Source organism: Lagopus muta, chromosome 21 (genome assembly GCF_023343835.1).
Source record: "Lagopus muta isolate bLagMut1 chromosome 21, bLagMut1 primary, whole genome shotgun sequence".
In the NCBI taxonomy this organism is placed as follows: domain Eukaryota; kingdom Metazoa; phylum Chordata; class Aves; order Galliformes; family Phasianidae; genus Lagopus; species Lagopus muta.
The window spans coordinates 4678199-4693353 of record NC_064453.1 but is presented as its reverse complement, the minus strand read 5'-3'; the positions used below and the strand labels follow the sequence as shown (position 1 = coordinate 4693353).

General features: G+C 47.0%; 1 protein-coding gene across 2 annotated transcripts in view; it reads left to right on the top strand.

Annotated features, from left to right (window-relative positions):
* Positions 1-688: 688 nt before the first annotated feature.
* CAPZB (capping actin protein of muscle Z-line subunit beta) overlaps positions 689-15155 on the top strand; it is a 52140-nt gene continuing 37673 nt past the window's right edge. Inside the window, exons 1-2 of one of the 2 annotated variants that reach the window (XM_048967701.1) lie at positions 689-815; positions 14838-14927. In XM_048967701.1, the coding sequence (XP_048823658.1) occupies positions 813-815; positions 14838-14927 (93 nt within the window). In that variant the 5' untranslated portion in view covers positions 689-812. The remainder of the gene's footprint in view (positions 816-14837; positions 14928-15155) is intronic. The other variant, XM_048967702.1, reaches the window with a different exon arrangement.

Genomic DNA, 15155 nt, shown 5'->3' with positions numbered 1-15155 from the left:
ATCACTGAAAGGCAATTTAGTATTTTAGGAAGAGATTTCTTCCAAGGACAGTCAGAGGAAAGCAGGAATGTTTTATTTACCCGTACACCCGGACACACTGATTTTATTTCACAGATGTGTATCAGCTTCTTGAGCTCTAAAGTCACCAAAACGTGCGAGCACCTGCTCACCTTCCAGCAGGCACACGCACGCTTTACAGAATCAAAGCTACGCTCCCAGGCAAGCTGGACACTTGCTGTTCAAATTACCCTTATCTTTAATTAGCCAGAAGCCGACTATTCCTCATCACCTGTCCGTTGGGACTGAAGGAATAGAGGAATAACCGCAGCACGCCTAGCCCTGCAAGCAGCACTCTGCAGCACTAAGCGCTGCTCTCCCGCCCACCTTAGGGCGGCTTCAGGCGTTCGGGCAGAACCGCGAGACCGGCGCGCGGGAGCGCTCCCGCGGGCCCCGCCCCCTGCACCTGATTGGCCGCGCTTCTTCCGGTCTCAGTTTTCCCCACCCCCGCGCTGACGTTGGTAGCGCCTGGCGCTGCTCCCCCCGCCCTGCGGCGCGGAATGGTTCCTCCCGCCCTTCTCTCCCGCCCCGTACGCGCGCAGCGCTCCATACTTGGCGATGGCCGGCGAGCCGCGCTCTGATTGGTTGGACTGCGGCGGGAGGGCGGGGCGGCGCGGCGCTGACCCGGATGTTCACTCCTAGGCAACGGCGGAAGTGGAAGGGCCGCGGCCTGCCTCGGAAGGAGGGAGAGCGGAGCGGAGCGGACCGGGAGGCGCCGCCGTTGCCACCGCCCAGCGCAGCCCCGCCGAGCCGCCATGGTGAGCGCCGCGCGGGCAGCGCCGGGATCCGCCGCTTCCAGCCCCGCGGCCGCGCCCCGCCGCTTTCTTTTCCCTCCCCTGGGGCGGCGGTGAGGGAGGCCCCGGCTGCGGCCTGCACCGGGGGGAGGCGGTAGGGGCAGGGCCCACGGGGGGCGGTGGGGTAGGGCCAGGGGTTCCGCAGGATCTGGCGCCTCGCGGTGCCGCCGTCTAACGGAGCCGGAACGGGCGGGCAGAGCGCCGCCTCGAGCTCCGCGTCCCTCCGCAGCTGTGCGGAACCGGGAACCGACTGCGTGCGGGGCGGCCGAGCCCGGCCGGAGCGACACCGCTGCCCTGTGCGGTGTTCCCAGGGTTCGGGTTGGAGTCTTTGCCTTCTGCAGCCGCGCAGTCCGGCTGTGCCGTGTTGGCGGGATGAGCTCGCCCAAGGGACAAAGCCTTCGTTTTCCCTTTGGTGCTGTGCGTGGAGGGGATGCAGCCCTGGAGGTCTCATCTCCTCTGGGCGCACCCAGCAGTAAGGGCGGAGCCGTCCTGCTGTGCCCGGCCCACCTGGCGAGGTGCCTGCCGAACCCCTGTAACACGGCGTGCCTCTAGGGCTGTAATTGCTCCGGTGTTGGTACTGCTCAGGAATTTGTGGTTTGACGTTTTTTAAGACCGTTCAAATATAGTTAGGTTAAGAATGTGTCTGGCTGTACGTGAAGACTGGTTGAGTAATCAATCCTTTGCTTCAACTGTAAGAATTTCAGAGGCAGTATCTTATCCTTTCCTCTGGAGGCTGAAGGTCCTGGTGATCCCACCACTTATATGGCACAGGATGAAGATCTTTGGTTTCTAGTGGAAAGTGAAGAATGCCTATGATCAAGATTCTGTGCCTGTTGGAGCAAAGCTGTGCTTGGCACCTGTGCGTGGGATTGGTATGATGGAGCATCTAACTTCACCTGTGAATGTTAGACCAGGAGGCCTGGCTGAAGTCTTTGTGCACGAGACCTGCTGCAGGATTTATTAGTCAGGAGTTCAACCAACTGTCCTGACTTCTGCATTAGCAGAAATCCTCACACAGAAAGAACTGAAGGAAAACAAGCAGGCTTCATGTAAAACAACAGTGGTGATACTTGCTGCTTTTAAGGGAATGCAAAAATATACTGTAAGAATAATTCAGTTGAGGTGTGTGACTTTATCGCTCTTCAGGGGAGATAAAGCACAAGCTCTTTAGAAGTCCTGTGAGTGCTATAAGCTTTTGCTGTCTTCTGATTTCTCATGTTTAGTCACGGAGAGCAGTGGGCACGGGAGAAACCTGACCAGGATCTCCAGTACTGTGCTAGACTCAGCAGTTGGGTGGACTTCAGGTAGGAACCTGTGGCAGCTGCCCCGTTATTTGTGTGTTGTGGTGGCTGTGTATACACCTGAAGGCTTGCTCACTGAGTGGGGCAACTGGAGTGTGGTTTATCCAGGCCTACTGCAAGAAAGGTCACTGGGCTTGGTTACAAGAGGTAAATGAGCTGTGGTGATGTGTTAATAAAACCTTGCTCTTATAATCAGCATTATGCAGACAGTGCAATTTCCAGTTTCAGCTTTAGTTCTCTTCTAGAGCACCCCCAGGATCTTTAATAGACAATACTCAGATGGAGCATGAAGGAGCTAAAATGGCACTGGCACAGCTGCTGTTTTATACAGGTGCTACAAAATAATGTAAAATTTGTGAAACCAATCAACTGAGGAGGACACTTTTTTATCTTCTTGAACTCTTGAGTCTGTTTCTGATTGCGATTGTGTCACTCTTGAAACCCATGGCATCAGCTCAGGGAAGGTTATCAGTGCTCACAGCATGTCCTTTGCACCTTGTGCCTCCTGAGAAATCCTGGTTTGAGTTATTTTGTAGAGTCTGTGTTTTGTAAGCCAAGTATATGAGCTAAGATAAATGCTGTCTTAAAAAGCAAATTCTCAAAGTAAATCAAGTTGGCGGGTGTCATTGGGACAGGGAATGCTGTGATTGCAGTGATGTTGAATCTTTGGCTTGAGAATATTTGAACCACGAGATCTTCAGATGGGATTTCCTCATATGGTAAATATACATGCTGATATCTTATTAATTGAAATCTGGGAATGAACCAGAATGAAAGCAGAGTTTAGCTCTTTTGAATTACTATTTTTAGTGCTTATTGCATTAGTAGTTAAATTATTCTCTGTGGCAAAGACACGTTCTACAGTTGTCTGCTGGGCTCCTTCTCAGTTGAGTTTCCCATGCAAAGGATGGCTGATGAGCTCCAAACTGTGCATGGAGAATTCTCCTGCCTGCCCTTTGGAGCTATGTTTGGTCACATCCAAAGGGTTCCTTACTCTAATTCAACTTGTAGAGCTGATTTCTTTTTCCTCCCCTTGAACTGGTGCACATCATCGCTGTGCTGCCTCGAGTTTTGTTTCAACATGAAGCTGTTTCAGTGCCTTCTGAAGAGCTGCAATTTTACTGCCTGAGTGTGAAGTTCTGAAAGGTGCAGGCAGCTGGGGCTGGAGTTCAGGTCTGTGCTGAGCCTGGTTTTCTGTCCCACTTCTATTCGGTGCAGTGATTGTGTTTTTTCCAGGCAAAGGATGAAATTCCAAAAGTTAAAGGTGCTCAAAATGAAACTGGTCTCCTGTTTTCATCTGTATCCTCAGTCAGTCACTGTGTGTTAAAATTTCACTCCTTTCTGTTGATTTATGTAAGGAGTTCTGAAGAGTTTGAAATGCCCAACCAAACCTTTGTCTCTCTTCCCCTAATGCACAAGATCCAAAGCATTGTTTTGCCTCCAGCTTGCCCACTTTTCCTAATTCCTTGCCATTTCCAGCAAGGAAGAGGGTAAACTGCACTTAAAACGGTGAGATTTCAAATCTGAATTTCCCCTGTGGGTGGCAACCATGCGGTGTGAAGGAGCAATGAATATCTGAGCATTATAAACCTTTTCCCACCTTCCTGGTCCCCCCAGCTGTGCTGTAGTGCAGGGTTTGTTTGCTGGTAGGTTACGTTTGTTTGTTTATTTATTACAAAGCTTTTCTGACTTGAACAGGAATTCAAGGGTGAATGCTGGTCAAGCAAGTTTTAAATATGTCTCCCTGCTGGTTGAGCTGAGAGGTTTTATTACGAGGAGAAAATGGAGAATGCTTGTGGAAGCTGCTCTGCTTGTTTCCTAATTATAAAGTTGTAATTTTCCATGCCAAATGGAGTGGCAACCCAATCCTTCTGGCTTTTTAGCTGCAACAAATCTCCGAGTTCAGGAATCAGAAACGGGATCTGCTTCCTATCTGCGGTTGTCTAAAATAGGCTTTTATTTAGAATTACTTTAATTGTGTTAGGTAATACCTGGTGCTCGGTTTCCTAGAATGGTGGCTTGAGCCCTTGGCATCAAAGAATCAGACTTCCTTGTATTATTTGGTTCTCTTTTTGGCCCTGCTGTTCTCCTTTAGGATTTAGTGGAAGTGCAGCTTGCTGGAAGCCTGTGCTCTGTGAGCTTGTGCTGCCTCGTCCGAGCTGGGCTGAGGAGTTGCAGAATGCATCTGTAGGCCCTTGACTTATCCAGCTGCCCTTCCCATAAATTACCTGCTTTATTCCTGCTGAATGCAAATTCAGCCTTGCTGCTTTATATTCCACCGGTGTAACTTGTGTTATTTATCAGCACGGGGTTGATTTGGGAGCCCTGCCTCTTGGTTTAAACCCGTAAGAAATTGCTTTCAGTGTTCATAGCTGGGCTGCAGAGCAAGTCATTGCTGGTGCTGTTCTGGAGGATGTCCTCCGGGTCTTTCAGTTACAGTGAGCAGAGCAGAGTTCTTGCTTGGTGCAGTGCCTTGGGATTTCCATCACATCCTTGTTGTGGAGCGGGAGGGCGAGCAGTGAAGGCAGAACCTGGGATCTGAGAATTCTAGCACCATCAGCTAGACAAGAACAAAAAGAGCACTTAAGAGGATTTTGTGCAGAAGGAAAAGGGGTTGAGATGGCTCTAAAGACATGAGCGTAATGCTTGCCTTAAGCCATCAATCCACCCACCATAAATGAAATATTTCTTATTTCCTCCGGGAATTTTGTGTTCTTTCAGGTGATACTTTCTATCTTCGTGTTTGTTAAAGTGCTGAGCTTGCAAGTGATGTCCTGTAACCTGGCTTCCCCTCTTTGCTTTGGGAAATAGCTGGATTTAAAAAAAGCTTGCTGCTTGCTGAGGCGGCTGTGTGATGGCTGTGCTGGCAACTTGAGACGGGCTCAAGAAACAAGAGATGGTTTTGTTGGTTTTTTTTCTTTTGGTAAGACAATTCAAAGGATGAGAAAACTGTGAAATGGTGGAATGAGGTAAGATATCAGCTGCATCATGCTGACTGCAGCAGGTGAAAACTGCATTTATCCAGCAGTTCCTATCGCTGTGCAAATCCAAGGGTCGTCTTGGGTGCAGTGCGGAGAGCGGTGTGATCTTGTCTCCATGCTGACTGCTGTGCTGGATGGCCAAGTACAGCTTTCATGTGGCTGTTGGTACAGGTGGAGGTGCTGCAGAGTGGGGTTGGGTGAAAACTGGTCAAATGGAGTAACTTAACTTTGTGTGAAATTGAAGGGGAAGTCTGACATGGATTGGGATTGGCAAATAAGTGCCTCAGTATAACCTGTCTGTTACTGAAACGTGTTAAAACCTTGGAAAACAAAGGCACACTGGATGGCAGCTGTCTGGATTGCACACTGACTGCGGCTCTGTTTTGGGGGGAGGTCAGGCATGTACATGAACAGCAAGAAAAGCATGAAAAAACATGGAAACGTTGAGTGAGCCTTGGAGTTATGATAAGGGGAGGAATCCCAGGGTGCTTGAGTATCTTATTGGATGGAGATGGGAATTTCACGGCCTTAGTACAGGTGAAACCACTAGCTTCCTAGCTTAAAACTTTTCTTTGGATCCTTTGGATGAAGCTGAACTGTTTGCGAGCTTTGAGGTAGAATCAGCAAGGTGCGTTTCACTGGGCACAGTTGAAAGGCATATTAACCTACTTTTGTGACCTTTTAGGCAATAGGAGAATGCTGGGGGGATGAGAGCTAATTAGATAACCTCTCCCTGTCTCCTCGCTGCCCTGCCAAGCATCCGATTACTTGCCAGAGTTATCCCATGAATTTACAACCCCAGCTACGAGACTCTGGGGTACTGGAAAGTGCTGAGCTCATCCCAAAGCAGCGGGCAGGAGCTGCACTAACAGCCCAGCATGGAGCTGTGTTGATTAGGTTCTCAGTAAGCATGTCTGTTTGTAGTCATTCGGTGATAGGGTATGTGCCTCCCTGCTGCTATAATAATGTGTGCTTTCTCTGCTGTTTTTGATGTAACTTGTATGGAAAAAAAATCTAGGTTGCTGTTGGCTGGAAGGAGAATGCAGATCTGCCAGGCCAGGAGCAGCTCACTTTGTGCAAGGGGAAAAAATCTCCATCTGATTTGGGCAGCTCCTTTTCTGATGCTTTCGTGACCAAGTTGATTGGGATGTGAAACAAGCAGCACGTAGGATAAAACAGTGCTTGGAAGAGATCATCCGGGATTAAAAGAAAGCATCGCAAGCAGTGCCTTTGCAGATGGTCAGGGTGGCAAATGGCAGTGCTGAATCTCGGGAGCTGCTGGGTTTGTTGTGATTAGTTTTTGTATTTAAAAATAAAATGGAAGGATTTCCTGTCTAATCACACCCATCTGAAGGTGCTAAATGTGCATTCAGCTGTATCCACTGGTAGACAAGTAGCTTCTTTGAGAGGTACCAAAGTCTGATACCTCAGTGCTCAGGGACTGTGGCACACAATGGAACCTCCTATTTTGCAATGTCCTGTTAGCAGCATGTGCTGTAACACAGATCCTTGAATGACATGTGCTGGGATCATGTGTTTTCCTACAGATCTTTTTTCTTAATTTCTTCTGCTACTTTACTTTCTAGAAACAGCAAACAGAACCTGGCTGGCCTGCTGAAGCTGAGCTCAGTGCTGCCATTGCCAGCAGAATCAGCAAAAAGCATTCTATCTCTAAAGACTGATTTGAGCACTTCTTCTGCAGTATTTGGATGGAAGGCAAGAAGATGATCCACAAGAAATAGATCATCAGGCTGGGGAACCACCACAGACCTGTTCCATTGCCTTATTTCAATGGCTGTGCTAACCAGGTAGTCAGAAACAGCAAGCCTGTGAAGAAAGAATGAAGTGGAAGGATGGGGACAACAGACTCAGTGATTTGGGGTGCATCTGCAGGGCAGAAGCAAAGAGGTAACAGGAGTTTCAGCCAAAGGGCTGAGAGGATCAGGAAGATCCTTTGAACAATTTCCTGTTACAGGTTGTGTGGAAACTTGTAGCTACTCAGCAGTAATCCTGCATTGGATGAGTCAGGGTGAATCTGCACGTGGGGGCAGGGGAGCAGAGCCTTCAGTCTTTAGAAAGCAAGAGATGCTTACCTGCACAGTGCCTTGTACATGCCATGGTGTTTGTGGAGCTACAGAAAGGGATTGAAGCACAGTGCTGCCTTGAGTCGCAAGGAAATATCTGGAGGCATCTTAAGTTACTGGGTGCATTAAGTGACACTGAATGGTTACAGTGTCAGAAAGCAGCCTGCGCCGGGATGTCTGCAGTGGGGGTGTGTGAGCTTGTGCTGCAGCCAGCATCTATTCCAATAGCAAAGCTGCTAGGCAGATCCATAAACATCTTTACAAAGCGGATGCAGGACATGGATACGTTTTATATCTCCTATCTGTAGAAATACCTGATGAAGAAAATGCTATTTTGTTCTTTATCCACGCTTTAACCAAGCAAAAAGATACAACCATTGTGAGGTAACATCAGCCTAATTAAACTTATTAACATTGCTTAGACTAAGGTGGTCAGCTCTGCAGTCAACTCCAGTGACTTTAATCCCATTTATTAAAAGTTAGCAATGTGGCTTTGCAGTCTGCAGGTTTTCCATGCTGTCTCCTCTTTGCTCTTTCATGTGGGGCTAATAGATTGCATATTCACTTGATGCCATGATTTATTGGGAAATGACTTTTTGCAAACTTGATGCTTCACAGGAAATCTTGGCAGAAGATGAAAGCCAGTAAATTACATTGTCATGTTCAATGACAAGTTTAATAAATAAAACATTGTTTCTGTTACCCAGAAGACAAACACTGTGCAGAAATCATTAGTGATGGTGGAAAAAGGTCAAGATGAATAGCCTGTTCCCACAAAGCCTTGGTGCTGGTCCACCCTGCTTGTCTGTTTGTTGGACAGATGAGAGACTTGCACTGGGCTTTACATCACACCTGTGGATGTGCTAGCAGGAATGCCTCTAGCTGAGACACAGCCCCAGGGAGCGTAAATTGGCTGCAGGAGCTGCTGAATTCCTGCTGCTACAGCAAAGAGAGTTACAGTCCAGTGGCCTGCCCCAAACTGCCAGGGTTGTTAGGTTTTCCTCGGTCTGGTGTAAAGTAGTTTGACAGATAGTTGTTCCATGAGACTGAGCTTCTTAGTAAGGTAGTGCAATGAGCTGTGGTTTGTTTTGAAACTGCTGGATGGAAATGCCTTCAGTGTGCTGTAATCCATTTGGTAATTGTGTCTGAGGTTGGGCAAGGATGTTGGGTAGTGCCCTGCCAGCACTGGGCAGGGCTCACCTGATCTGGAGGTAAGAGTGATGAAGTCCAAACACAGAGGTTGAGTCAAAGGACACTTGAAAGCATCTGCTGAAAGGTAAAGCTGCAAGGGTTTGGGAAGAGGCTTCCTGCGAGCTTTGAGGAGATCACTGAGTGCAACTGCAGGAGGAGACTCTCAGGTAGTGCTGCTCTTTCCCTCCAGAACTTGCCTTAGTTGTGCTGTCAGCCTGAAATAGTGTTAAGTATCCAATGTCGCTAGTGTGCTGGTGGCAATGAAACTTAAGCTGCCTCATTTTGCTCTCCTTCCCATGGATTATTTTAGTTCCTATGCAAGCCTTTGGAGCAGATGTAAGTTACTGTCTCCCTGCAGGAGGTCTGTAAAGAAGAGGTGCCTTGTGAGTGCTCTAGGTCTGTGCATTCAGTTCGTGGGCCAACACAACAAAAGCTGGTCAGGGTTATCCTCTCACTTCTTGCCAAACTTGCAGGTGACTTTGTCAGTGCATACAGCACCCAAACCTGAGTTCGGAGAAGAAGCTTGAAGGAGTTTTCATTCATTAACTAGCTCTAGTGCTGTGTTTTCATGGCTTGCTCAGCTGTTTTAAAGGGGAGAGCAGAGGAGAATGAAGTATGATCTGCAGGAGAACATCTCTGAGCAGGATTCACTGGTGTGATGTGTAGAGTTGCTCTGTAAGTTCGGGTTACACAGTAACTCAAGTACAGCACTTTCAGCTCAAATCTTCCAATCCGTCACTTCTTGCTTTTGTTTTAATCTTCAATCCCCATTTCACATCTGTGGAATGAGCATTCTCAGCAGCTGGTCTGTCTTGTTTGATCTTGACCACAGCACTAATGTAACAACAAATTGAGCTACATGTTACTAAAGATATGTGATGGCCATAATGGTCTGGGAAGATAAAAACCTCTGGATCCCATCCTAACCTGAGAGTAGTCCAGGAGAAGGAGTCTGTCTGCATCAGCATCATGATCAAAGATTATTAAAAGAACTCTTCTTTATTACTATCCATGTTGCAATGGATCTTCAGCTTTTACTACATGTGATTGTTTTCTCAATGTGCAGTCAGACCTTCTCCCACTGGTGCTGCCAGGAAGCCGTGATTTATAGCAGTATTACAAGTGGCTTTAGATAGGATCTGCCAGAAGAGGATTAATAGTTAAGGGAAAAGTTACGAGGGAAAACAGATTGCAAAGGGTGCGTAGAGCTGATGGAAGTGTCCTGAATGCAGGGATTCATAGATTGGATGGAGTTATTCCCCTTCCCATCTAATATCCTAAAAAGTGAATGCTGACAGCCTGTTGTGCCGGGAGCCGGCGGGGAATCCTGTGCTTAACATACGGCTGTGCTTCTCATTGCTCAGGGTTACAATAATTGAACCCTTTGCTAAAGCTTCTAGCAGTAATACTATCCTATTGTGTAATTTGAAAGAGGAGGCTTCTGCCTTTTGAGCTCGGGAAGTTGGCAAGGAGGAAAATGACGAGGAGGATGGGAAGCCACGTATCTGTTTCAATTAAAGAAATTTAGTGTTTAGTGCCACAAAGCTGAAACATTAGTCAGACATTCCTGTTGGGAGAACTGGCAGGAAATAATATGATTTACAATCTGGGGTATGTCTGCAACATAAAAGGAAGAGAAAAAGTCATTTGCTGGTTGCGTACTTCTGGTCCTGGATTAATTTACGGAGGTATTTTGCTTGTAAGCCGACCAGCGATCAAAGCACTCTGATGTGTGATTGCTTCAAATTGCCTAAGTGAAGCAAATATTCTATTTTCGGTGTCCCTTTGGGTTTTCATCTTTTATTTCAGTTCTCTGGAAATTGAGATGCCAGCTTGTGCTTGAAGTTTGGTAACTTTTCACATTCCAGGCTGGAACAAATCTGAGTACGAGCAGCTTGCAGACCCCAGGTCATCACCAGGGGCCTGGCAGCCATGCCATTTCAGAGCCAAGCCAGAGTGTTCAACTGGTAAACATGGGCAGCACTGCACAAATAATGGGTGTTTTCACATGTGGTGTGTTTTTTTTTATGCCTTAATCATAACTTGTGAAGTCGTTTTTAGGTCATCTAGTTCTTCTCAACTTGCATCAGAGACTGGAGACGGCGTGGGTCAGAGCGGCGCAGCCAGACCTGGTGTGGATGGACGTTATGCTGGGTTCTGGTTGGAAAGATTTGCTGCCCCAAGTGGCTTATTTCCCAGAACAGGCTGAAATAGGGAGAAGTGCCCAGTGCAGCAGCACTTGGCTGCCCCAGCCAGTCTCTCTTGGTTCAGGAGCAAGCTCAAGGCAGTGCTCAGATAGAAACGCGACGCAGAACTGAAACCAGTCTGGTTTTTCTTTTTGAAGAAAACGCTGAATTCTGTTTGTGCTCAGCAGCAGCGCAGGCAAATGAGCAGGAGCCGTCCAAACACAGCTGTGGGGGCCAAAGAATTCAGTCTGCAGTGTTGTGATTTGTGGTGGTCAGCCTTTGAAATGAGCCTTGTAGAGCTTGGAGTGTGGGTAGCTGGCAATGGAGAGATGGGAAAACCTGGGAAAGCAGCCTGTGAATTTCTGTAAATGTTGGTAGTGACTTCCTTACTCTGTGCAGCTTACATGCACTTTCATGCTGGCTGCCTACATGTGTAAGGTCAGAGGAGTCCCTTGCTCTTAAATAACAGTGACCTTAATATGCCCTCTTTCAGGCACTGGAACATGGAAGCATAATAGTTTACCACACGGTCAACAAACCCTCCTCAAAACAATCAAACACACTGCAGTAGCTTCCTGTCTTCCTTCTTTGTGGCTTCTGCATTGAAGGACATCTGTCCATCCTCAGCCTTCTAACACAGCTGCTTACTCCTGTATGAACAGAATAAATAAACACGTACACAGCCGTACCTCTGTGCAACTATGCTCTTAGATAACTTGGTTTTCTCCAGATTCAGTGCTGTGCTGAGATGATTTGTGGCTGTTTTGAGAGTGTTTCTGTCTTTGCTGTGCTTGGCTTATTTGCTAGAGACTAAAGAGAAGAGCAGAATGCAGGCAGAGGAAGCTAAACAACCATTCCTGTAGACATATTCATAGCATTTTGCCCTGCGGTAGATGGGAGCAGCATAGCAGAGTGGAGATAGCCAGATATCTTAGAGGAAACTTATTAAGAAGAGCTTTCATCTTGACTAATATTTTCAGTCTTTGAGATTCCTGTGATCTTTGAAATCCTTCAGTGACTTGAGCTGTAATAAAACTTCATTTAGAATTTCTGTCTGAGCTCCCTACTCCTCCACAGGAGTTCTGTGCTGGATATAACAGTGGGATGGGGGAAAGCAGGCTGGTATCAAGTAAACACTAAGCTCATTAAGTCCTGCAGCCTCAAAGCGCTTGGCTTCGAGTCCAGACTGAGAGAGGGCTGTCTGATCACCTCACCAAGCAGGGGGATAAGCCTCTCCATGGCTAAAGGCAGGAATTCTGCAGTGTTTTGTCTAGAGGTCTGTGAAGAAATTGTCTTCAGTATGCAATTTAATGACAGCCTTAAGCAAGTGGAGATCTAGAAGAAGTGAAGGTAGAGTGGAGAGATGGATGGGCTCAGTTGTTGTAATGAGGTGAGGTGTATTCTGAGTTCCCAAAGAGCACCTTTCTCCTGCACAGTTTGTGTAAGAGTTTTGTGGGATTTCCTATTAAAATGCCACTGTCAGAATCACAGAAAAACATGTTTTCTGTAACATCAGGTAATGTGTGCTGCTGGGTTTAGCACCTTAGATGTGATGCCTCTTAAATATCTACAGTTATTCCATACATACCCAGCTGGGGCAGAGATTGGAAGCAAAGGATGTGTGTGACCACAGGCCTGGTTCCTAGAAACCTTGCTTCCCCAGCACAGAAAGAGCCAGGAGTGTTTGCTCCTGGTAGAATTCCTCATTCTCTTCTGAAAAAGGGCATAATAAGTGCATCCAGCACCCAGACATATGGCTGTGCTGCTGTGTGTGCTTTGTATTGCCTTCTTGTTTGGGCCAGCATGGATTTGTGCTGGGTTAAAGTCACCATATAGCCACAGACTTAGGCGTAGAGATGCATCAGAACCTGCCTTTATTTCAGTGCTTTAAGGGATGTGCAGGCAAGCCATTTAAATATTATTTAAATACTCTGCAGGAAGGCTGGAATCCTGCTGTTCAGCCTCGCTTCTCCTTCAGGGAAAGAGATGCTTCTCAGTGTATGCCTGGATGTTTCTGAGCTTTTCTTGGTTGCATGCAGCCACTTGTGCCAGCTGTGGCTGAATGCCTTTAAGAATCTCTGCCTTAAGCAGTCTTGCTCGTGTATTTTCACAGCTGTTAATGAATATACTGTTATAAAAATGTCAGTACAAGTTCTTCTGGTTATCCATAAAAGGATTCTGCAACTGCAGAAGATAATCCTTCACTCAGTGCAGTTTATTTTGAAACTGCCATACTATAAAACACCTTCTCTGAGGTTGCACTTTAATAGTGGGTTTTTAACATTATTATTTCCTTAGTTTTTTGTCTGTCAAACAATTCCAGCTGGCAGAGCAGGAGAGAGCACTTCCGTGAGCGTTCCCACGATCCCCAAGCACGGAGCATGACCTTGCAATCACATACCAGCTCTCCTGTGACGTAAGGGATAGCAGGAGGTAAAGATAATACTTGATGTGATGGATCCCCTGCCTGGGCTTGGCTGTTGCAGAGGGGCGCTTGTAGCCCACCTCAGTAATGCCTGAGGGGTGGTTGCAAGAAGTTTTCCTTTCCCTCTATTTGGAGAAGGACACGAGATGTTGCTGTCAGTGGGGAGCTGGGATTTTTGTCCCTTAGTTTCTCGTGATGCCCATGGGTTATTCCCCAGCTCATGCCTGGACTGGTGTTTCATCTTCAGCTGATGTGAAACATCCTCCTGGGAGGAGGACTGTTCTCGGTGTGGAAATAAGAGGAAAGGAGCGACTGTGCTCATAAGCAGTGTTTGGAGGAGCTTCTATTCTTGAGCTTGTGACCTGCAATGGACAGCTAATGGAGAACAGCAGCACCAGGGCTGTGGGTTTCTCTGCCTGTTGGTTCTTCTCTCCAGGCTCATTTCTTCTGAGGATTTGCTTGTCACATTACCCAAGCGCTTAAAGAGTGTGGGGATTGAATGCACCCCTGATTAGGGAATGCATTCTCCTTTGATCACAGCAGCTGACTGCTGTAAGTTGTGTTCTCCGTGCAGAGAGGTGAGTTGATGCCTACCTGCCTGTAGAGCTGGGGTGTTTTTCCAAAGGTGATGCCCAGTAACCTAAGAAATAACTACACAATCTCCCCAAACTGGTCTGTCTGACTTGCTGTCCATGCAATATTTACCTTTTGATAATGAATGGGCAATGCCTTTTTAGATCTGTTTTCATAAAGCTTGATTTCCTACTACTTCTCCTTGGCACGGGGGCTGCTACTTGAATCTCGTGGCAATGCAGCTGCTTCAGTTTTGAAGCCTTTAAGTACATCTTAGAGCTTGGTTGAAGGTAGGAGGAGAAAATTAAAGTTAAGCTTGTTGTGTATGGGTGTCTAGAAGTAGAGAAACAAAAAGGGAGGGGAAGAAGCAGTGAAAATAAGCTTGCTGTGCTTCAGGATGGCGATGTGCTGATGAAAGGAATGTGCTGCTGGGTTTGCAGGGAAGTGACACTCGCCCTTGGTGAGAAGAAGAGCAGAAGGTTGTGCTGGGAGCTTGGTTCCGCTCACTGAGTGCCTGTGATGATGTCTGTTGCAGATTTTCCAACTCTGAAATGATTCTTAAGCCTTTATCTTTTTCCGTGTGGAATTGATTGAGAGGCCAACTGTAATAAACCCCACTGGAGCGTATTGCTGTGGTCTCTCAGGAGAATTAAAGCTGTTGATTCCTTAGATACAGGCAGCTTTTGGTTTGTCTTTTGGAATAAGAAGGAAATAATGGATCATACTTTGTGCATGTTTCACTTTGTTTTTTGGTAAAGCTGAAGGAGGGGGGGTGAGATCTGTCGGAACAGAATTTGCCTTGGGTACTGATTGTCTTGAGCTGAATGACACAACACGAATGAGGAAGTGCTCGGATTGTTTCAGGAGAAGGAACTTTCAGTTCCCTAACCCAGATTAATGTTGAGATAGCATGGAAAAACATTGCACTGAGTGTTTCCTGAAGTGTAGGAGACAGTTTTTGGCGAGGACTGGACTGCTTGGTGTTAAATTGCTGGCGTGGCACCAGCTTGAACTGGGCCCATTGAACTGGGCTCTAGAACCCTTCTTGCAATACCATGTGAATAATCAGTGATCAAATGGTTCCAAACAGTGTTTTATCAAAATGTTTTGATGTAAAACATTCTGCAGATTAGAATTGCTCTCTCTCTCCCCGTTAGGAGGGTTGACAAGCACCACAGTTCCAGTTCACCTGACCTCGTGCTTATCTGTGCATACTGTGACAGAGGGATGTTTTTGTTTCTGCAGAGTGACCAGCAGCTGGATTGTGCCTTGGATTTGATGAGGCGTCTGCCTCCACAGCAGATAGAGAAGAATCTCAGTGACCTCATTGACTTGGTGAGTACTGCATGCTCCAAACAAATCATGACTGAGTCCTGGGTGTGACGGATCTGGTATGTAAGAACATTTCCTGAGGCATCTCCCAGGTATGGTGATCTGCAGTTCTCTCCTCCTGTTTCGAAATGGTTGAGGAACTGCCCACAGAACGCCAGGAATCCTGGTGTTTGTTGTGGGCAGACCAGCAGGTACTGCTGTGAGTGCATGGAGATGCTTTTGGGTAAAGGA